The sequence below is a fragment of the Odocoileus virginianus genome, chromosome 18 (assembly GCF_023699985.2).
Source record: "Odocoileus virginianus isolate 20LAN1187 ecotype Illinois chromosome 18, Ovbor_1.2, whole genome shotgun sequence".
Classification (NCBI taxonomy): domain Eukaryota; kingdom Metazoa; phylum Chordata; class Mammalia; order Artiodactyla; family Cervidae; genus Odocoileus; species Odocoileus virginianus.
In genome coordinates, this window is record NC_069691.1 from 23,349,155 (window position 1) to 23,372,273 (window position 23,119).

Genomic DNA, 23,119 nt, shown 5'->3' on the forward strand with positions numbered 1-23,119 from the left:
AGAGCTGACTCACTGGGAAAGACCCTGGTGCTGGGAAAGATGGAAGGCCAAAGGAGAAGAGGGCGGCAGAGGATGAGAGGGTTGGATAGCATCCCCAACTCAATGGACATGAGTTTGAGCAAACTCTGAGAGATAGTGAAGGACAGGGAAGTCTGGCATGTTGCAGCCCATGCAGTGGCAAAGAGTTGGACATGAGTTAGCCATTGAACAACAAAATTACCCATTTTAGACTTGTGTCTTAAGGCTTTTAAAGCTTGTCTCCCCTACCCGCTGCATTGCAATCAGGAACAGTTTAAGTAACATTGGGTTATGTTTCTTAAAAATTGAGCATAATTCTGTGAAACCATCTGGGCTTGGTGTTGCAGATTTATTCTTAATTTAATGGGCTTTGGTTTGTTTGTTTGTTTTTGTGGTAGCAGGAGAGCTGAGTAAAGACATCAGTTATGTTTCAGGTCTGAGTCTGGGGTGTACTAAATGTGCAATCATTGTACCTACTTGCTGTTGGGCTTTAGGATAGGGATTTCTATTTCTGAGCCTTAGTCTCACAATTTCACAGAAAACTTTAAAGAATGGAAATGAGTTACTGTATGTAAAAAGCTAGTAAAGAACCAAAAAATGCAGGACTTTTTTGATTTTTCCTTTTAGAGGTTCATTTTAATAAGACAGTGGTATTTAGAGAGTTGTCAGTGTGCATAGTTCTCAGTATCATACTGTTGAGAAGCAGATAGACTGTGCCTGCCCCGGAAGACCAGGCAAATGAAGAAAGACTGGGCACATGGAGACATTTGTTTTGCTGTTAAACAACAGAAATTATGAGTCCAACAACCAAAGGTGCCCCAGCTGAAGTTCTTTTTTTGTGAACATGAATGAAGACTTGGCCTTATTTATTTATTAAACCATATTTTATAATCAGTAAGAAGCATTGGGTAGCAGATTATGATTTTATTCTTTGTGCTTGTATCATGATTGTGTTTATTATAATTTAAAGATTTGTTATCTTGAAAATTAAACTCATCTAAGACACATGGAAAATATTTTTAGATGCATTCACATATCAAGGCAGCCCTGTACTGGTATCAAGATTAAAAGAATAAATGATTGATAAATATCTGGGCAAGGTACTGTGCCAAACCTGGTGTATAGGATGAAGATCTAGAAAATCCTTCTCCGTAAAGGTTGATCTTTTGGATGGGAGTTGCTCCAAAATGTGCAGATTACCGTAACTGTGTACAGTAGTGTTTTTTTTTGCTCATTAACAAATGAAACAAGCAAGGACCATCAGGTTACTGTTTCTGATGTTTTCCAAACTGTTCTCTTCCACCCCCAGTATAGCCGATATTTCATGTGGCTTATGCGATTGTGAATCTTACGAACTGTGATTTCAAAGTTTGCATGTGAATATATTTTCAAAAGTTTGCATATAGATATGTTCTCACAATAGTTTAAAATTTGACTTTCATTTTAATATTTGAAACCAAGAATGTAAGAGTAATTTTACATGGCCTCCGATGAGTCCTTTTCATGGGCAATCTCAGATGTAAAGATTACTCGGGCTTCACTATAGAGTTGGCAGCAACTTGTGTTTGGGATCTGGGCTGGGGCATTGTGGAGGGTGGTGAGGGGCTGGCTGACCCGCTGGCCTGCAGAGGGCGCCAAGAAGCCGCAGCAGGTGTGTGGGTCCTGGGCACCTCTGGCCCTTCCTCTCAAGTGGCCCCTCCTCCCTAAGTCCCCCGAGGAAGACAGTCCAAGCCCAGTCAGCTTTTCGTCGGAGCTCACAATCACATGAAATACAAGTTTTGGAAACTACTGAAATCTCTTAGACAATTATGTTTGTCAGTCCTTGTCACCCTGCTGTATAATAACAGGGATTTAGAAAGTACATCAAGTTTCTAAATTCTTCTTACTCATAGGAGAACAATCCTTTTTTCCCCTTTCAAGCAGAAATATTGGTTGGCATTGATCTCCTAATTTGGGGGATTTGTCAGGACCCAAATTTTAGTGTAATTTTCCTAAAAATTGGAATTAACAGAATTAAGGTTTTTCCATTAATTCATAGGTATTGAAAATTGCTCAGAATTTCTCTGTTTAGCCTTTTTCATGACAATCACAGATCTCTCATAATCAGATAGAAGGTTAAGTTCTCACCTTCTAAATTGATTTTTCTGCTTAGAAATTTTAAAGCACTTTCGTTCCATGTTTAATGGTTTTATTGATATGCCGATTAAAGATTACTTTGGCTTCAAATTAAAAATAGGTTTGGAAGGAGAGTCCAACAGTAAAGAAAACATTGGTCAGTTAATATTTTCTAAATTCTTAAGATAAATTCAATGCTACAATGATACTTTCTTTGTCTTGTGATCAGTTTATCATGTACTTTCCCACTGAAAGAATTTAATTTTTTGCTTTCTTCCAAAAGAGTACCAAGTGTGCATTTATTGAATATATTTACTGATTTTTTTTCTTTTCTTTGTCTTCTCTGTACGTTTGACAAATTGAATCACAAGATCTGATGTGACACTTTCCTGCACTGCAGTATAAGAAACTGCTGGCTTTTATGAAACACTGTAAACTGCTTCCTAGATAAACAGATTTCTTACTTTGAATTACTGCTGTTTGTAAACTTTCTTTTCCCTTGTCATGATACATTTATGTCAAAATTTCTTACCAGATTAAAGGGTATTAATCCGTGTATACTTCTCATAACTAGAAAATGCTTGCATGTTAGCTGCCTCTGCTGTTAGCAGTGCAGTCTTCTGCTTCTGCCTGTCACATGTTTGGGCATTGCTGAGAGGAATCTTGGGAAGACTTTGTGGTCTGCCTCCATTAACGTTTCTTCAGTGGGTATGGTTCTTCCAGTAGTCAGTGCTTGTGTTTTGCATTTTTGAGATTGCTCTCTTATTTTACCTATATAACATAAAGGTTTTTCTTTCTTCCTTATTATCTCCAGGTCCTTGAAGTTAAATAATTTAAGCAGGCAAATTCTTTGACTACTCTTATTTAGCTATAGAAAGAGTTGTCTTTTGAATGAATAAATGAGTGATTTAGGAGGGATAGTTAGAAAAGTCTGAAAATCTGTGTGCTTTAGGGGGAAATAATGAGATTACTTATCTTAAATGTCAAACTAAAGAATTGGAAATTAAAGTGGTTTGCCAATTTAATTTCCAATTCCAACTGAATTACTTCCATTTGGAAGCCATTTTTACTGAGAGAATGATTTGTTAAGAATGTTGTCTTGTCTTTGAAAGTTTCATTCATCTAGGTGGGAAGGTGGGACTCTTGCAGAGTTAAAAGTTTAGAAATCAGGAAGGTACATAAGAACTTCAACTTGAGTAAGCTACTTAATTTTTATTAATGTAAATGAGCAATCCTTTCCATCCCTCCATCCTCTTTTCCCTCTCTCATGTATAACACTGGGCTCATGAAGGATCATAGAGATCATTAGTTTATTGATCCCCAGATTTGAAAAATAAGTTGGACTGACATAGGCTTGTCACCTTTTAATTTTTTAAAATAAAAATTATCAAAACATACTGTAAATTACTGTTCAGAAAAACACCAGCAAAGCAAAAAGGACATTCTTTAAGAATAAAAAGTGTAACTTCATGAAAAATCAGGACACTTTCATTCCTCAGAACTACTGCCCACTCGTGTTTAGAGACACTGAACTTGTTTAATTTCCTAAGTTTAAGGGTTACCAAGGCTAAACATTAACAAAGATGAAGTGCTTATACCTCTGGGTATAGATGGAACCACAGCTCAGTCCAATTGTTTGGCCACAGTCTTTGTCCGGTGGTTCTTAACTCCCTTTTAGTCATGTGTGATATATTTTGAGAATGATGGGATCCTCATCTTGGAAATAAAAATGGACAAAAACAGTGTTAGAACTGAAAAGAATACTAAACTACAGATGAGTCCATTAAAAACTTCTGCTAATACATTTGAGTGCACAGTTTTCCAGAAAAATATAAATGCTGAAATAGATCAAAGTTATAGAAATATACCATTTAAGAGTTCTTATTCTGTAGTTATATGTCTTACCACCAAGAAATATCAGGTTCAGATGGCTTTTCAAGCTAGTTCTACAAAGTATTTAGATAATACTTAGTTTCAGCCCTCACAAACTCATAGTTTCCCTCTTTCAGGAACACATCCCAACTCATTTTTTCAGGCTAATAGGTCTCCCTACCAGCACCCAGACAGGGACAGTTTGAATAAGGAAAATTACTAGCCTCACTTATGAAGACAGATAATATTAAATATATTATTAACATAAATAATTCCACAGTGTGCCATTCTGACAGTACTTCATCATTAGATCAGGTGCATTCCAGAAATACAGGTTGGCTCAACATTAAAATATTAATCTCAATCGTAAATAAAGGAGAAAGCCCATCATAATAGATGTAGAAAAGGTATTTGATAGAATTCTTTTAAAAGCAAATGAGCCCCCATCCAGATAAAATTAAAACAAAACAAAAAAAAAAACTAGAGAAAGCGATAGAGCAGAACTTTGCAAACCCATTAAAGGGTACCTATGAGCTTCCCTGGTAGCTCAGACGGTAAAGCGTCTGCCTGCAACGCGGGAGACCTGGGTTCAATCCCTGGGTCGGGAAGATCCCCTGGAGAAGGAAATGGCTACCCGCTCCAGTATTCTTGCCTGGAAAATCCCATGGGCTGAGGATCCTGGTGGGCTACAGTCCATGGGGTCACAAAGAGTCGGACACGACTGAGCGACTTCACTTCACTTCACTTATACATAGTAAACATTCTGAAGAGTAATGGTTCAAAGCATTCCCTTTATAATAAGACATTTCACTGCGACTCCTCTAGCACTAGGGTGTATTAGGTCAGTAAGATGAGAAAGAGAAATAAAAGGAATAAGTATTGTGAAGGAAACAACTATTCTCAGGTAATTTTCACATGATCTATATAGAACCATTAAATAATCTATAGGCACATTTTTGGAAACAAGATTATTGGCAAGGTAGTAATATGTGAAATCATTAAAAAGTTAACACAAACTGGGGCTCTGGTAACCACCTAAAGGGGTGGGCTGGGGAGAGAGGTTGGAGGGAGATTCAAGAGGGACGGGCCATTGTACGTCTATGGCTGATTCATGTCCGTGTTTGGCAGAAACCAACAGTACTGTAAAGCAATTATCCTTCAATTAAAAGTAAATAAAAAAATTAATGGCCCCCCAAAAAGTTAATGGTATTTTTATTTACCAGCAACTAAAGAAAAAATACACCAAAATGAGAAATGTATTTAAAACATGTTCAAGTGTTTAAATATAAAATGAAGTGACTGTATTCTGCAAAAATGACAGTGTCATTGAAGACAAAGACAGACTCTGGAAATAGTCCAGTTTTAGGAATACTAAAGAGACATGACAGCTACACGCAATACCTAATCCTAGACTGAATTCCCTACTGGAGGGGGAAAAATGCTATAAGGGATGTTTTTGGGTCACTTGACAAAATTGAAACACAGAAATTAGATGTAGATATTATATCTGTGTTAAACTTATTGGAGTTGAGAGCTGTTGTGTGTAAGAGAAGACTTTGATTCTTAGGAAACACACTGAAGTTTTAAGGTGTTGTAGATTACTTTCAAATGACTCAGAAAAAAATACATATATTTGTGAGTGTGTGGAGAGAAAGAGAACATAAATTTATAAAGCAAACAGGGTAAAATACTGATTTGATGAATCTGACTTATGTGTATACAGAGCTTCCACATCCCCCACCCCTTCCTGTAAATTTGGAATTACCTCTAAAGCAGAAGTTAAAGAAGTAGTGTTGAGAGAATAAGTATGAGAATAAACCTCACAGAGCTTTGTGTTTTTCTTTAATTCAAGTTAAGTTTCCTGATTGATAAGACTTTTTCCTCAGTCAGGGATGGAGGGCTTGGCAGTATGGAAGGGACAAGGGAAAGAGCTGTTTAGCCATAAGGAGGGACTTTGACAGGTTTTGACCTTGCTTGATTTTTATGCATGTATTATAAAGGCACAGAGTGATTTTTTTCCCCCCAAAAGTTATTAAGTTTTTATTTTAGTTAAGGATGTAAATCAGGAATAAAGATACAGCTATTATTTTATTTCTACTTAAAGCATAAGTATACCTTCATTTGCTTATCTTTTGTTGTAGGGTGAATCCTTTTCTTTGAGTAAAGGTTAGAGTCCTGCATTAACTCATTGGCATAAACTGTACACTTCCAACGCAGCATGTACCACTTTCAGTTTCTTGGTTTTTTTGTTTTTAAATAAGTGAAAGTTAAGACACTTGAAATAATATAAGCTACAATCTGTCTAGATTTTACAAATTATTTTACCTTCTAACCTTTTACTGTTAACAGTTCTCACTCTTCTTTTGACGTTCCTTTTTTTGTTTGTTTGTTTTTAAAAATTATCTTTACTGGCTCTTTCCAAAATACTCAACTTAAATTTTGTAGAAACAATATCATTTTTATATATCTATTAAAATAATATTTAATCACATCACACAGTGGCACAGTTTGCATAAACTGGGTTGGGAATAAGCACTGTTTGTTGATTGCTAAGTATGACTTTTAGTTGGTATTTAGAATAGATATAGTCTACAAGTCTTGCCTATGTTGTGGGCAGCAGTGGTGTTTTTTGCAGACATTGCACAATATTTGGTGAATTGATTAAGCCAAAGGCTATTGAGAGTTTCTACTGTGGAAGACCAGTAAGAGTGAGTAGCTGTAGTGGCTGGCTAGTTTGTTAAATGGCTCAGTAATTTTATGCAATACTGCAACATGAATTTCGAGTAATTTGGGTTAATTTTTTTAAGATACAGAACTGATTATTACAAAGGATTACTGGCAAAAGGCAAATAGGTATGAATAAAACCTTCGTTTGATTTATATCTGGTATTTTTATACCATGTTTCTTTCCCAGTTACCATTCTTAGGTTATATTTGATGATTACAGTGGACACATTCTTGGTTAATGTAAGCAGAAAGAAATTTGATACTGGACTTATTAAAGGTTGGAGAACAGGTTATTGGCTGGAACCCCAGGGACTTAATCTTCTGGGATGCCTCTCAAAACACCCTTGTTGGTGGGGTCACCTGAGGAACTGCCATCTTTGCCACAAACAGAAAACTGAAGAATCAGGGTACAGGATCACAGCACCTGGGCTGAGGTCTGAGAGGCAGGAAGTTGCTGCTGCATCTGTTTGTCTCATGGACTCACCATTCAAATTGTGGTCCAGGGGTGAGGAATCATGCCAGAGCTGTTAGATCCAGATTACCTGTGCTAGATCTGATCCAGCAAGAAGGATGCATTGTGGGTTTCCATCTATTTCCCTTTGCTGCTCAGTTCTGAATTCAAGTGTCTTAATACTGAAAGAATTTAAATCACATTTGGAGTGCCTATGGCAGTGTAGTCTCTTGAAGATGGAGACTTTTCAGGCGTTTCCCTTATGACATATTTTGCCTGGGTGATCAGACTTGGTTTCTTCCCTTTCTTTTATCCCCACCTCAAATCAGTCAATCTCTCTCTCTCTCTGTCTGTTTCCTCCTACCTTCCTCCCCCTTTCTCTGCTCATCTTCTTTCTGTCATTCTCTGTTAATGCCAAGGGAGGACAGTGGCTGCCACAGCCCTCATGGCTTCCTCTCTTTCCCAGTTCTTAGTTCTGGGGGATTGGTTGAGCTAGTTAGGGTCATTTGTAGTCTGCAGGGTTGGCTGCCTGGCTCACTCATAGGTGGGAGAAATTCTTGAGGGGAAAGGAGGTGGATGGCTTCCATGGGCTGGGGGTAGATAAGGACTTTTTCTGAATGATCTAATTAAAAGGGGTTAGGTACAGACAGTTCTCATTATTTGTGGTAGTTATGTTAGAAGTCACTGTGAATACTGAATTAGTGAATTCTGAACCGTTGCTCCTAGGGGAAATGTAAGTTAGAATTCTGTGTCTTTAATCACAGTGCTTGTCAACTGGTCAGTATATCACCTTGTGTTGTGTGTGATTTGTTTAAAGACACTTTATTTAATATGTAAGTATTCATTCATTAACAGTGAACTCATGCCCACAGTTTAACTAATGGCTGAATGAAGCTATATAATATGTATTTTCATCATAAAGCACATCCTAACTTTCTTGGACTTAGAAAATTGTGCTTGGGGACTATTTTAAGTAGCTAAATCACCAGTAAGAAGCACAAAAATGTTAAAAACACTGGCCATAAATAGGCTGCAAAAAGGGTTGTTTACAATATGGGAGCTGAAACAAGAAGGCAAAGAATTGCTCCATTTGACCTCAGCTGGGAGAACATATTCACATATGGGTGATTCACATATTTCACCACTTAGTTCACTTCTGCAAATGGCCATAGGAGTGCCGCAGTCATTGATTTGGAGGTTAAAATTTTACCAAATAGGTGAATTTGCAAATGCAGAATGCAGGAGGAATGAGGGTTGAGTATAGATTTGGAGTGGGAATCAGGAGAGCATTAAAAAAAGTCATTGGTATTTGGTGGGGAATGTTGTCAGAAAAAACTTCATAATGCAGTCTGCACTTGAGATAAACTTTGAAAGATAGATTTTACCAGATAGCCAACCAAGGAGAGGCTGAGGAAATAGCATAGTAGTTGTGAATACGATAATAGAATTTTAGATAAGGCTCAAATCACATCCTCAGCTCTTACTATGGGACTTTGGGCAAGCATTTTAATTTCCATCACTGGTGAAATAGACATATTGTGATCACACTCAATGGAGTTAACTTTGGGGTTGAAATAGGAGAGTGCACGTTAATACACTTTGCAGATGTCTAGCTCACAGGAAGTCCTCAGTCATGTCATACAGGAGGCCCTGTTCTGTATATAGGGCAGCAGAGGAGGGAAGTGGCCTGGCACCTGTGGGAACTTTAGAATGAGCAAAGGTTTCAAGTAGGCTAAATGGCTCTTTGAGGCTGTGGGAGAAGGCAGCAGCTGGATCATTGGAAGTAGTTTTCATGCTGAAATGGTTCTGAGCTATTAAAGGGTTTAAAAAAGGATGGCATGATCAGTTTCATTCTTAGCAAGTTTGTCCTGTATTTTTATAGTGTATAGAGGAGAACTGAGGGGTAAATCAGCAGAGACTCTTGGAGTGGTTTAGGGAAAAAGGAACCAAAGCTTGACTGAGGATACTGACACTGGGAATGGAGATTGGAGAATAGACATGAAAGATCAGATAGTTTAAGAAGTCCAACAGACAACAGTTGGCATCCACACAGAAGTGGAGAATGGGGGGGGGGGGGGGGCAGGATGGCTCCTTGGATTCTGATGTCATTGCAGTGGAGGGTAGGGCTTGTGTAGAAGATGCTCTCCCTCTTCCCTTCCCTCTCTGCTCTTGACCCTGATAAAGGTTGGATCCGCCTGTTCTAGTACTAAAGGCTCTCCTGATGCCCTGTGTATCACTTTTATTGCAGTACCCAGCCTGTGGTATTTTAACCACCTGTATTCCTTCTTACACATAAGCTCTTTGAAGATTTGCACTGGTCACTGTTGGTGACCAAAAACTATAGATGGATTGAATGAATGATGATGAAGACTATGGGATAGAGAAGCAGATTTTGGAGGAAAGATTCTTTTTTATCTCTGTTAAGTTTTAGATTCAGTTTTGGGTCCCTTTTGAGTGTGAGAATCATCTCTGAATGGCTATGCCCAGGAGCCACTTTGATTTACTGAGCTTGGATTCAGGGAAGAGAGTGCTGTGTATTTCTGAGGCATTGGTATGGACCGCTGAGGCCATGTGCATGCACTCATCCATAGTGTCTGTCTGGTGGAGAGGGAAGACTATCACAGAAGGAATCTTGCAGTCTCAGTTATGAGAAGTTTGGCTGAAGAAGAGCATAGAAAGGAGTTTCAGAAAGTGGAGTGACCTTAAAAGAGTGAAAAGGGTTGGTATATGTTGCACCATACCCAGAAGCTGCGGCAGGAGAGGACTTGTCCAGTTTTAAAGACTGCAGAGAGACTGGTAAGAGGACTAGAAATAACATATTGGAAATGGCAATTGTAAAGTCACTGGTCATCCTTTCCAGAATGATTTCAGTGCACTAGTGAATGAAGATGTCACATCACAGTGGGACTGAAGATTGAATAGATGAATCGGACAAAATGAGTGTAGACTATTTTCTGTTGGGTTTAATCTGTGAGGGTTGGGGAAAGAACACTGAAGGTTGTAGTTGAGATCTACATAGGAGGGTCCATGGTGTACAGGGAGCCTTTCAATATATGGAAGAGATTTGAGCATGGTTGTGGGCAATGGTGAAGAAGCTAATAGAAGAGCTTGAATAGGTTGGTTTTTGCTTTTTGGTTTTTTGAAGCCAACATCTCTGCCTACTGTAGCCTGGCAGTATGGTATTGTATTTTGTAACTTTGAATCCCCATTTACAGTGCTATAGGGGAGGTAGTGTTACCTCATTTGAGTGATGGGGAAGCAGGCCTAGTTTTAAGTAATTTTCTTGATGCAGCTGTTAAGTGGAGGAGGCGTGTGTGAGGAATTAGAATCTGGCTGGTTTGGCTCCAAGGTCTGGCATTGCTTCTTGGTTGCCTTTTAAGTGAAGACAGTCACAATTTGAAAGAAACATACAAAATGATTTAGTTCAACTCCCATTTTTATGGTAATTTTTTATAAGATGCCAGTTTCTTTGGTTGAGATTACCACTGTGATGTCTGTTTAGCTGAATTGTTAGAAAGCAGAGAAACTGTCCTTTGTTATAGTAAACTTTTGTTTACTCTGGGTGCTTTCACCTAAGGATTTGGACACCGTCAAATTAATCAACGTGGTTCTTGTCATTGTATTGTTAGCCATGAATGTAAACTTTATCCCAAGGGAAAAGGATACTAGGATTTCTAACAATTAGGTTGTCACTATGTTGCACAAGCTATAACTGAATGGCAGTTTGCCTCCCCCTCTCCCATCCATTTTCTAATAATTGCCTGCGTAGTGGAATCTGATTGGTGGCTGATAAAGGGACTCATACTCAGTCATTGAACACTGACTGTATAAGTTGAAAGTTATAGGACAGTCAGAAAAAATCTTAAGTACTGAATCTAAAAACAGTGCTGTTTTCTAATTTATGCCTTTTAAAAGAGGAATTTTCTAAGATATTTTTTATAACAGAGCAGAATGTGTGCATTCTGTAAACATACAAAAGACCCTTTTTGTTCCAGTTGTGCCATTTCTCTTTTAATCCTATTTTTTCCCCCTTAATTCCAACATTCTATTGCTTTTCTATGTGAATATCTGGTGACCAATATAGTTGATGCATACAGGTTTTTCTTTTTTAATTGTTAGGTTAATGGTTTTTGTTTTAATTTTTATTGGGGTTTAGTTGATTTACAGTGTTGTATTAGTTTCAGGTATACAGCAAAATGAATCTGATATACACATACATATATCCACTCTTTTTTAGATTCTTTTCCCATATAGGTCATTACAGTGTATTGAGCAGAGTTCCCTGTGCTATGCAGGAAATTATTAGTCCTTATTAGTTATCTGTTTTATACATAGTAGTGTGGTATATATTTGTCAATCCCAGTCTCCCAATTTATCCATACCCCTGTAACCATAAGTTTGTTTTCTACATCTGTAACTATTTGGTTTAAACCCAAATAAGTTAATTTTAGCCTTTTTAAAGATTCCACATATAAGTGATATTATGTGATATTTGTCTTTCTCTATCTTTTTACTTTACTCAGTGTGAGAATCTCTAGGTCCATCCCTCTGTTGATGGACATTTAGGTTGCTTCCACGTCCTGACTATCATAAATAGTAGTTGCATATAGTTTTTTTTTTTAATTAGGCTGCGCCGAATCTTAGTTGTGACTTGCAGGAGCTTTAGTTGTGGCATGTGAACTCATAGTTGCAGCATGTGGGATCTAGTTCCCTGACCAGGGATCAAATTCGGGCCTCCTGCATTGGGAACATGGTGTCTTAGCCACTAGATCACCAGGGAAGTCCTTAGATGCATATAGTTTTAATTCATATCCATCATGTCTTTTTAATGCTGGAACAGTCCCTCCTTCTCACTCCTGCCACCGCCCCTCCTCCCACATTAGCTTTTGGAATATAGACTATCCCACATTCAGTGCTTGATACATATTGCTTTCTTTTGGTAGTGTTCAGTTTGTTCCACTAGCCCCTGTATTTCCTGACCACTGGTAGTTAGATTTAATAGCTCAGTTTAGATTCAGATTTATTTTTTAGGTAAGTATGATTAATAGGTAATGTGTTTTCCATTGCTTCATATCATGTCTACTTACTCCACCAGTTGTTAGGCTGATTCCTCCATTATAAAGCTTCATATTGTCACTTCTTGATTTTTTTTTTTCTTTTTTTTTTCCATTTATTTTTATTAGTTGGAGGCTAATTACTTTACATCATTGCATTGGTTTCTGTCATACATTGAAATGAATTAGCCATGGAACACCTCTTGATTTTAACATCTGTTGATGATGTTTCCTTAGATTCTTTATTAGGAATTTAAAAAAAAAGTAAATGGTGATCATAGAATTCCGTTACTTTTTTCTACTTTTATTTGTTGAAATTTTTCTATAAAGAACTTCCTACTGTCAATTCTTACCTTATGTAGGGGCAGAAAAAGTTTCCCTTCTTCCCGTCTAGATTCTTTGCTCTAATAATTAATTGACATAAGACAGATTAATGAGAGAAAAGCAATTTTGAAAAATGATAGATTTAATTTTGTAGGTACAGGAACCCCAAAGATATGAGATCCAGGGGCAATTTGGGCAGTTGAGGCTTAAATGAAGCATGAGCTAAGGGATGGAATTGGGGCCTGGGGCTTCAAAGTGGGGGAGGGTAAATCACCAAATGAGAAGAAGAACAAATGTTTGATAAGCAGATGTTTGCCCAGTTGTACTGGTAGGTTTTTCAGATAAAAAACTGTTCTCTCTGGTCATAGCTCTCTGGTCCAGGCTCCCTACCTAAATTCTTCAGGTAGGTAAGGGAGAGGTAGAAGTTTTTCTTGAGTCTGTTGGGTCTTGATTGCCTTCAGCTCAAAATAATTTACATGCCAAAGAGATACATTTTGAGGTCACAGATTCTCCTCACCAAAAATATCATTTGTTCAGGAAAGGCAAGGACTTGATTCTTCCTTTTATTTTAAACCTTTGGAGTATTATGTTGAATATTCCAATGGTGATTGATTCTTTTTTTTAGTAAAGGAATATTATAGACTTACATTTATGAATATTTTAAAGTTTATTTCACTATAGACTCATGATTTCTTTATTTGGTTAATTATGTTATCGTTGCTCAGTCACTAAGTGTGTCTGACTCTTTGCGACCCCATGGACTCCAGCATGCCAGGCTTCCCTGTCCTTCACTTTCCACTTTCTTCCGGAGTTTGTTCAAATTCATGTCCATTGAGTCAGTGATGCTATCTAACCATCTCATTCTGTAATGGTTGATTATGGTCCATTATTGTCATTTATTTTGATGTCTCACTTGCCTCCAGATTTAGTCAGTGGAAGCCCCTTCAAGTTAACTTTTCTGTCCTTTTGACATGTTCCCCTCATTTTTTGAGTATTTCCTTACTTTCTAGCAAGGAAGATATTCCAAGCCTACCTTGTAGTTTTTTTTTTTTTTCCCCCACTTGTCTTGGAATCAGTCTTTTACCCAAGAAGCCCTGGTTCTTTTTAGTGGAGAATGGTAATATTTAGCATTAGTCAGCTAGGGCTGCTGTAACAAATGACCACAAACTTACATGGCTCAAAATAAGATTTATTTACTCACAGTTCTGGAGGCTAGAGGGCCAAAACCAAGGTGTCAGAAGGGCCACACATTCTTTAAAGGATCTAGGAAGAATCTGCTGTGTGTCTTTCTCATTTCATGTTGTGCTTGCTGGCATCTCTTGATTTTGCAGCTGCATGACTTGCATCTGTCTTCATCTTTACAGGGTGTTCTTCCCTCTGGGCCTGTCTCCTCCCCTTTTGTAAGGAGACACCAGTCATATTGGACTTGGGTCCCCCCTAATTGAATATGACCTTATCTTAACTTGATTATATGTATAAAAGACCCAGTTTCCAAATAAGGTCACATTCACAGGTATTGGGGGTTAGTTTTCGACTTGTCTTTTGGGGGATACAGTTCAACCCATAACAGTGTCTGACCAAGGTTGTCTGCAAACAGAAGCTTACATGGCTCCCTGTGGGGTCAGGTTGGCGAGCTGCCACGCTGGGACTGAAAGGCCAGACTTCAGCTGCCTCAGGTGGTGCCTGTGCCCTGCCTTTCTCCAGCCTGGCTCACCGGGGCTGGAGTAGAGCAGAGAGGTAGCACCTGCCCTGTCCAGGTGCTCAATTTGGCTGCTCAATTTCTTTTTAAATCCTCACTGTAGGAAAGGTGAAGGGAGGACTGGAAAGGATGGCCTCCAGGGTTTGGGCAGGTCCTCGTAAGGAACCGAGGGGAGACTGGAATAGAGGTCTCTTCAGACGCTAACACAGCTGCTAGTTGTCTCTTGGTTCCTTTTCTTTCTAGCCTAAGGCTTTATCTGCCTGACTAGTGCGTGCTCTGCCTCCTGGGGGGTGGTGCTTTATAGTAGATCCCCAGGTGTTCTCTTCACTGTAAACCGGTTCTGTGGCAGGCGTTGTCTAAGAAACTAGTACTCCCGTGGTGAGAGCCATCGGTTTTTACTCTTTTCCTAGTAATTGTTTCAACAACAGGACGCAGGTCAAAAATACAGGTGTATATATCAAAAGCAGTATGGGCTACAGATTGACATTTAGCAGGAAAACATCAGCCTTAGTTTCTTTTTTTATTACCAAATAGAGATATATTATGAGAATAAGGAGAGTAGATGTTAAGGTAAAATTTTTCAGGAAAGAGGCTTGGGCCAATTATGTAATTATGAATTAGTGTTAGAGTTGTTTTTTACTTGATGAGAAATATCTTTATTTCTTTAAAAAAGTTCTTAGGGTACTTACTATAAATATGATTATTTGGATTGATTGGTATTAAAAACATTGAAGGCCAGCTTTGTAGAAGCAAAATAACAAAGTTATCATCACAGATACTGTAGTCACTCACTTGGGGGACTCAGTCTCTATAGAGATGTAGCATTAAAAAATGACTATTGCATCACCCTCAGCAGAAAATCATAGAGATGTTTTTGTAAAATATAAGTCATTCTCCAACTATAAAGCATTATTGCAAGAGCATTTTAAACCTTTTCTGCTTGGCTCAGAGAAATAAAGGTAAAGGAGAAGAGGGGCTGGCAACATTATTTGATTGATCAATAATATCGTTCATGATTTTATTAATAGCATTGATTAATAATAACATGATTTGGTTCTAGCAACATTAATAAGTTTAATAATGATAAAGATGGATTAGAAAAAACTCAAGGAACAGAATATTTATAAACTAACTTTTAAGGGTAATGAATGTATGTAGGCAATCCCCAAATCAAATGAAAATGGTTATACATGTCCAAAAATGATCAATATCACTAGTAATCAAAGAAATGAAACTTAGCACCAGACTTTTTAAACTGTCATATTAGTAAAAATTTGGGTGGTGGGATTAACATTAAATCTTAAAATACTTTAATGTTTTAAAGTTTGTCACATTGTACATTAACTCTGTAGATTGAAAAGGTCTAAATGTAAACTGATTAGGTCTTTTGTATATGTTCCTGATTTAGAGGTAGAACTAGTTTTGTGTAGTCAGGAGTAGTGACATTAGAAGGAAGCAAAGTTTATTTCACAGACCAGTTAGCAAACTAGGTCAAGGCAGAGGTTTAATTCTGATTGTTACAAACTTGCGCATCTTAACAGTCTCATCACTTCAGTTCCTTGTCAGAGTCCTTCTGTCAAAAATCTTGACTCCTCTGTTTCTTACGTCACAAATTTTGTTCAGAATAGATCTGCAATCTGACCAGTCCTCACTGCCCACCCCTGGTCCAAGTCTCCGTTTTAGTTTGCCTGGGTTCATGTAAATTGCCTCCATGCTTCCAACCTTGTCCTTTTTTGATACAACAGCCAGACTCACCTCTCTGCTTAACATCCTCCAGAGCAGTTATCTTAGAAAAAAGTGTTGTCTCCTTGGTGGGAAGTGCATGTTAGAGTATCCAGAACATGAGGTACAAGAAGGGGAAGAAGCTCAAGGTTACTTCTCATCTCACTCATAGTAAACACCAAACTCCTTTTCTCCCCTCTCACGCTTGCCCCCACCGCCTCTCTTACATTCTTCTTCCTTGCTTACCACACTCACTTCTTCTTTTTAAAAAAAAATATTTATTAAGAAAAAGTAAAAATAAAAAAATAAAGATATTTATTTATTTGGCTGCATAGGAGTCTTAATTGTGGCATGCATGATCTTTAGTTGCAGCATGTAGTTTCCTAACCAGAGATTGAACCCTGGCCCCCCTCCACTGGGAGTGTGGAGTCTTAGCCATTGGACCACCAGGGGAGTCTCACCACACTACTTCTTGCTGTTCTTTGAAGAGCCCAAGAGGCTTCTTACACTTGCTTCAGCCTTAAATGCTCTTCTTCCAGATATCTCATGGTTTGTTGCCTCCTTCAGACCTCTGAAAGGCTTCCCTCGCCCACCCCGTGTGAAGCAGCTTCCTCTCCTCTTTGCACCCTGTGCCCTACCCTGGTTTACTTCTTCATAGCACTGTTACTTATTTATCATCTGTTTCTCCCCCTACTACTGTTAGTGTTTTGTTTCATTCCATCTTGAATGTCTGCCTACCAGTCAGGCACTTAGGACCTAGTTGAATGATCAGTTGAATTTCCAGTTCCTCCTTTAGCAGTTTCTCAAGCCTTTTGCCTAGAGAAAGGGGCAGGGCCACCCTTGTTCTTCATCTGTGGCAAAGTAAGGCTGCCTTTCAAGTGCCACATGTTTCTACAGAGGTGCTCTAGGGGCTTCTCCTTTCTCACTGCTCAGATTTTTATATTCTATTACTCTTTACCAGTTAAATGATTTCTATTTTCTAAGTAACTTTTCCACATTAGGTACCAATGCTTTCCTTTTTTCCACATTTGGTATCATTTAGTGTAAATCCTTTAGTAACATGTTGACATTTATTCTGTCATTCAGTTAGCAAATAGTTATTGCAGCAGATATTACGAGCCAGGCCAGGTACCAGACTAAACACCTGGGCTTAAAGAGGTGGAGAACCTGCCTTCCCCTTGAGGAGCTTGGAGTTCAGTGTGTGGTTGCAGGTGCCACTGGGACAGGCAGCTGATGTAAGAGGGATGCAGAGAGGGAGGCCCAGACACACAGGGTGGCTCACCTAGGCCTGCCCCAGAGGTTTGGGAATCTCAGCAGTGGACAGGAGTTTGCCAGGTGAGGAAATCAGTAAACACTGCTCCAATAGGAGGGAATAATTTGGGCAAGGGCGTAGAGAGCTGTACTTGTTTAGAGAAGCACAAATCACTGAGTCTTATTGAAGCATAATATAAAATGTGAGTTTTCCCAAGTGGCTACTGAGCAGGTAAAGAACCTGCCCGCTTATGTAGGAGATGGCAGGTTTGATCCCTGGGTCGAGAAGATCCCCTGGAGGAGGGCATGGCAACCCACTCCATTATCTGTTTCTGGAAAATCCCATGAGCAGAGGAGCCTGGCAGGCTACAGGGGACTGCATGTAGCCCATGTAGGCTGCAAAGAGTCAGATGTGACTGAAGTGACCTAGCACTCACGCACTGTATAATGCAGGCTGTGATGATGGACATGGCCATGATAGTTCTTGCAAGGGGCCTGATCTGGATGCTTCTAAAGGGTTCTATGTATCCTATGTAGAGGTGGGACTTCGATCCTGCAGCCCAGGGATTTGGGCCTGTGCACCTGAAGGGACAGGGCTGGGGAGGTGGCCTGAAAGTGAAGTGAAGTCGCTCAGTTGTGTCCAGCTCTTTGTGACCCCACGGACATTAGCTTGCTACGTTCCTCTGTCCATGGGATTCTCCAGGCAAGAATACTGGAGTGGGTTGCCATTTCCTTCTCCAGGGGAGGTGGCCTGAAAGTGAAGTGAAGTTGCTCAGTCGTGTCCAGCTCTTTGTGACCCCATGGACTTTAGCTTGCCACGTTCCTCTGTCCATGGGATTCTCCAGGCAAGAATACCTGAGTGGGTTGCCATTCTCATCACCAGGTGAGGTGGCCTGGAAGGCTTTTAAATTGCATGCCTCCTTCCTGGGGCAGGGGGAATACAGAATATTTTGTTAGGTATTAATATATCTCCATGCAGATTATCTTCTAGTTTAGAATATAAATTCCTGAAGGGTGACAGGGTTTAATTCTGGAGTAGCTCATTTTCTTCACATACACTTTGTGAGATAGAGGCTGATTTAAACCTTCAGTGCATGATGATAATGTAGCCCTGAACTGTTACAACCTCCTATCCCCTTGCATGCTTCCCCTTTATTTACCGCATCCCTCATTTCCCACTTCCTCTTTTTGTCAGGCAAATTGAATTTATTATTAAAAAAATGAGAAAAGGAAAGTTTTGTTCTGAGAGGATTAGGTGTTTGAGCTGTCAGATGCCAGGCGCTGTCACTGTATGTATAGGTGGGATGTACGGGACTCCTTCCTGAGGCATGCGCGCCCATGCTCCTCATCACGGCACATGGTGGGCACATGGAGTTCCCTTGCCCGGCACATAGTAGGTGTTCAGTAGGTGTTTGTGGAAGAATCACCCTGTTCTTTGACAGCAGGATTAAGTCTGCATTTTCACAGTGCTACTACTACCTACTTTTCTACTTTGATCTCCTGAATCTTTTCTTCTTGAGCTCCAGACTAGCTAACCTCCCTTCTCCATCTCTGCAGACTTCAGATATTTCCACCACCTCAGATGCTCTTTCTCTCATCTGACAGACTTCTTTGCACCTTCTCATAAGGCCCAATTCTGCCTCTTTCCAGGGAAATCATTGCTGAGTAACTCAGATGGAGTCAGTTACCTCTTCCTGTGTATAGTTTTGTATTGAAGTTTGTTTGGCCTCCAGATAGTCAGCTTGGAAGACAACCTTTCTTTACTCTTGTACTGTACAACCTCCTATACTGTGCCTCCAGCACTTTAGCCTGGTGTCTGGTGGTTTTGCAGATGGGGGCTGGTCTGTAAGTTATTACAGGAAAGCATATCATGGTGACTTGAAGCACGCCTGAGTAGGCTCTGTGCTGGACATGTGGAATATTATCCATTTACTGCTCAGCCTGCACCAGGCCTTTCCATAGATACATAGGTGAGCGTCTGTTTCAGAGCTGGGTTCCGGAAACTTGCAAAGTTAGAAAGTTCATTCTTTCTAGGAAGGACTCTGAGGAGGAGACCAATGTAATCAGGTCAGCGATTTCACGCCAGCAGTAGGAGCTTGGGAGGAGGATTAACTAGAGACAGTTTTTCTTTTCAGGAGTCCGGGGAGAGATGAGGGAGTCTCACTAACAGGGTGGTAGAAGGGAATGGTAAGTAACTAAAAGAGTTTTTGCTAGGGAAGCTTACCCACTATTTACCGACCTTACCACACAGAAACTCAGCACTGATGCCCTCATCATCTTCTCTGTAGAGACTGCTCCAGCCATCATGGAGGTGGCCGAGGTGGAGAGTCCACTCAACCCCAGCTGTAAGATCATGACCTTCAGACCCACCATGGAGGAATTCCGGGAGTTCAACAGATACCTCGCATACATGGAATCTAAAGGAGCCCATCGAGCGGGTCTTGCAAAGGTGATTATCTTCAGATGTTTTTAAGCCAGAAAATGATCACTTGGCCTTTAGTTACACTCTTAGTCTTCTTGATGTGGGAACTTGTTTTTTCCAAAGGAAGACATTTGCAAAATCTTTGTTCTTGTTAATCCATGTGGAGCATTTGATTTCTTCAAAAAATAATTATTTTATTTTTCTTTTGACTATTTATACTAGGTTACATTCTAGGGTTTTAAGAAAACAATCATACTGAACCAAGAGTGATTCCCAGGAACCAGAGAGACTCATGTAAAGGTTTCAGAAATGTGAGCATATTCATAGATTTCATTAATTGCTCACAGAGTGCATGTATTAACCTGAAGCCTGAGTACTGCTCCGCTCTCTCTTCCCTCTCTGCCCTTCTCTTCCTCTTTGTCCCTACTGCTGCCTGCTTTCTCTCCCTCCCTCCTTTCTTTGTTCTTTCTGTTTTAAAATGTAACAGATTTATTAGACATAATTCACATACCATACAATTCACGTACCATACATTTCATCCATTTAAAGTGTGCATTTCAGTGTTGGTGGTTTTTTGGGGGGGTATATTCACAGAGTTGTGCAACCATCATCACTACCTAATTCCAGAACATTTTCATCCCCTCCCCCCCAAATAAACTGTACCCTTCAGCAGCCATTCTCTATTCCCTGCTATCCCCTACCCCCTGCCTCTTGGCAACCACTAATCTACTTCCTTTCTCTATGGATTTGCCTATTCTGTTTTCTTTTTAGTTATTTGTTCATCACATGTGGAGAATGCATACTCTGTGCTAGGCCCTATGTCAGATGCTGGGTGTGTGTGTGTGTGGTGGGGGGAGGTGAGGGTACAGAACAAAATCCCTGCCCTCTGGAAGCTAATGTACTGGTGATAGCATTTTAGGGGTGAGATGGGGGACATCTAAGGAGAGATCTAAAGGATATAAATGAACGTCTTTTCAAGATGTGGAGATAGAAAGAATATTAAGTCCAGAGTCCTGGAAGCTGACCTGAGCTTCATTACGGCTTGTCCAGTCATAATAAGGCACGGGGCATTTTATTCTAAGTGCAGTGGGAAGCATTAATAGGCTTAAAGCAGAGGGCAGGAGGACCTGGTGGCTGCTTGGTTTCTTATTTGTCGGCCGCTCTGTGTGGCTTACGGGATCTTAACTCCCTGACCAAGGATGGAACCCAGGATCCTAGCAGTTAAAGCTCTGAGTCCTAACCATTGGGCTGCCAAGGAATTCCCTGTTTATTTGTTTTGTTTTGTGATATTATTTTGATGAGATCACAGTGGCTTCTATATGAAGAATGAATTTGAGGGGGAGGAGAGCAGACGCAAGGAGTGCTGTCAGGGGTACTCAGGATCATAGGCAATGAGGGCTAAAGTGCTGAGGATTGCATTGCAGGGCTGCCCTGTAGCCGCAGAGTTAGAGCTTTGAAAGAGGCTGTTTAGGTTTGGCCTTAACCTGAGATTAGTGTATCTTTATGTGATGGAAATCTGTTTCAATTTAAAATCGTCTTTGGAAGAAGAGAGTTTTTTGGTACTTGCTTAATTTGATTGTTGTTCTAAATGTTGAGTTTATAACACAGACTTCTGAGGACTTGTCGCCATCGCCACATAGATTCCTGAGCCCCAGCAGAGCCTTCCCTGCTGCGGCTCATCGCGCGTTTTCCTGCAGCCCCATCTCCATGGTGGTCCCGGAGCGCTGAGAGGAGCTGCAGAACGGACCTCCAGGCTTGCGGGGCTCGCTGTTCGTCTTCCTCCTGTATCTGGATGCAGCTGTTTGTAATGTTGGACTGTGCTGCCATCTGTGCCTTGCAGTCTGTTATTTTTTTTCTGTGTAGTTCAAGTCACTGCTGGATAAAGTTTAAAATTCCTGGATATTAAGCTGAGTGGATTAGGGGTGGGTGAGAGAGACAAAAAGAAGATAAAAGTTTATAGTGAATTTCTCAGATATGCTATCCTTAGTTTAATCTTTTCATTAGGTTAGCTCTCAAAGATCCCATTTTTGGAACCTTAGCACTTCCAGGTTCTCTTTGAGGAGAAAAAAAGCATGTTTAAGTTGAAGAGAAGAGAATGGTATTTCAGAATCATTTGACACACAAAATTTTGATGATAAACATAAAATGAACCAGCTTGGGCTTTATTTGGGCAGCGGGGAGTTGGGCTGGCTCTCCTCTTCTCGGGGCTCTGAATCCAGCCCTTTGTCCTGTAGCTCTCCCTCTTTGTTCCCTGAAAATGTGTACCTTACTGTGTTCCCTTGGATTAGTGACCATCCCATGGCCAGGGGCACGTTTAGTAACCTTAGAAGAGAAATTGGCAGCTACCCCCATGAGGGAGCTGGAGTACAGAGAGAACGCCTGTGCCCCTGTGGACATTCTCTGACAGAGTGGGGTTAATGAGAACTACAGTTAATTTTCTGAGTGTTGAACCAGACACCAACCTGAGTCCAGATTCTCTTTTTATCAAGTGAGATTCATTGACAGAGATGGAGATAGTGATTTGATATTCAGTAATTTCCCTTTACTTTTACTAGGAATACAATGAACTATTTTTTTAGTCACTTTCGCCATCTTTTACATCAGATTACAAAGACTCAGTTTCACCTACTTTTTTCACTTCAATTTCATCCTTCTTTTTCTGGAAGTTGCAGCAGTAGCAAATGTATAAAACTGCACCAAATAAAATAAAATTTTATACATTAAAACTGCAATGTTGCTATTTGTTTTGAGGGCTAGCCCTGGGGAACAGAGCCATCTGTGAAATTCTTTGTTAATGCATCATTTAACGAATTGGTCTTAATTTTTGATTAAGATCAATTTGATTGGTTTGAAGAAAGTGGTTGAGTAGTGACTTTGGCCTCAGATTACAGTCTGCCTTGGTTGGTAACAGTTTTTAGATTTATACTTTAGATTTAATGTTTTTCCCCACCAAGAGTGAGAGGTTTGACACCCTGACTTTCTACCTAGATTTGTTGGTCTAATTGGGAAAGTGAAAAAGTGACAGTGTCCTTAAATGTAAAACTTGTACTTTTTTTGTGGAGAAAGGTTATAATGAAACATTATTACATGAGGAATGACCAGTGCTTCCAGAGCAGTAGTACGGACATACTCTGTCCTGGGCCTGAGGTTATCCTCTAGAGTACAGAGCAGGCTTCCAGAGTAGCATAGAGGTGGGAGGTAGCTGTCTGTGTCCAGAGGTGAGGAAAGATGGGAGCAGCCCTGCCCTTCCTCCTCACACTCCTTTCCCAGTTGGTCGGTGGTAGTAATGGCAACATAGTTCAAGATCAGTAATGCAAATACAGATTTCAGTTAGGTAATTTTTACTTGTATAGGGCCCAAGCTGGGGTTGGGGAAATATTAATGTAAAACATATATTTCTATTTTGATATAATCAGGAAGGTAAACTTCAGGAGAAATGGGTTTCCTTCCTTTAGAGTCCTTAC

General features: G+C 39.8%; 1 protein-coding gene across 6 annotated transcripts in view; it reads left to right on the forward strand.

The window, feature by feature from the left end:
* The window catches only part of KDM4C (lysine demethylase 4C), a 400,301-nt gene that overhangs the window by 8,865 nt on the left and 368,317 nt on the right, over nt 1-23,119 (forward strand). For all 6 annotated transcript variants that reach the window (XM_020904553.2, XM_070480461.1, XM_070480462.1 and 3 more), the window contains exon 2: nt 19,522-19,682. In XM_020904553.2, the coding sequence (XP_020760212.2) occupies nt 19,539-19,682 (144 nt within the window). In that variant the 5' untranslated portion in view covers nt 19,522-19,538. The remainder of the gene's footprint in view (nt 1-19,521; nt 19,683-23,119) is intronic.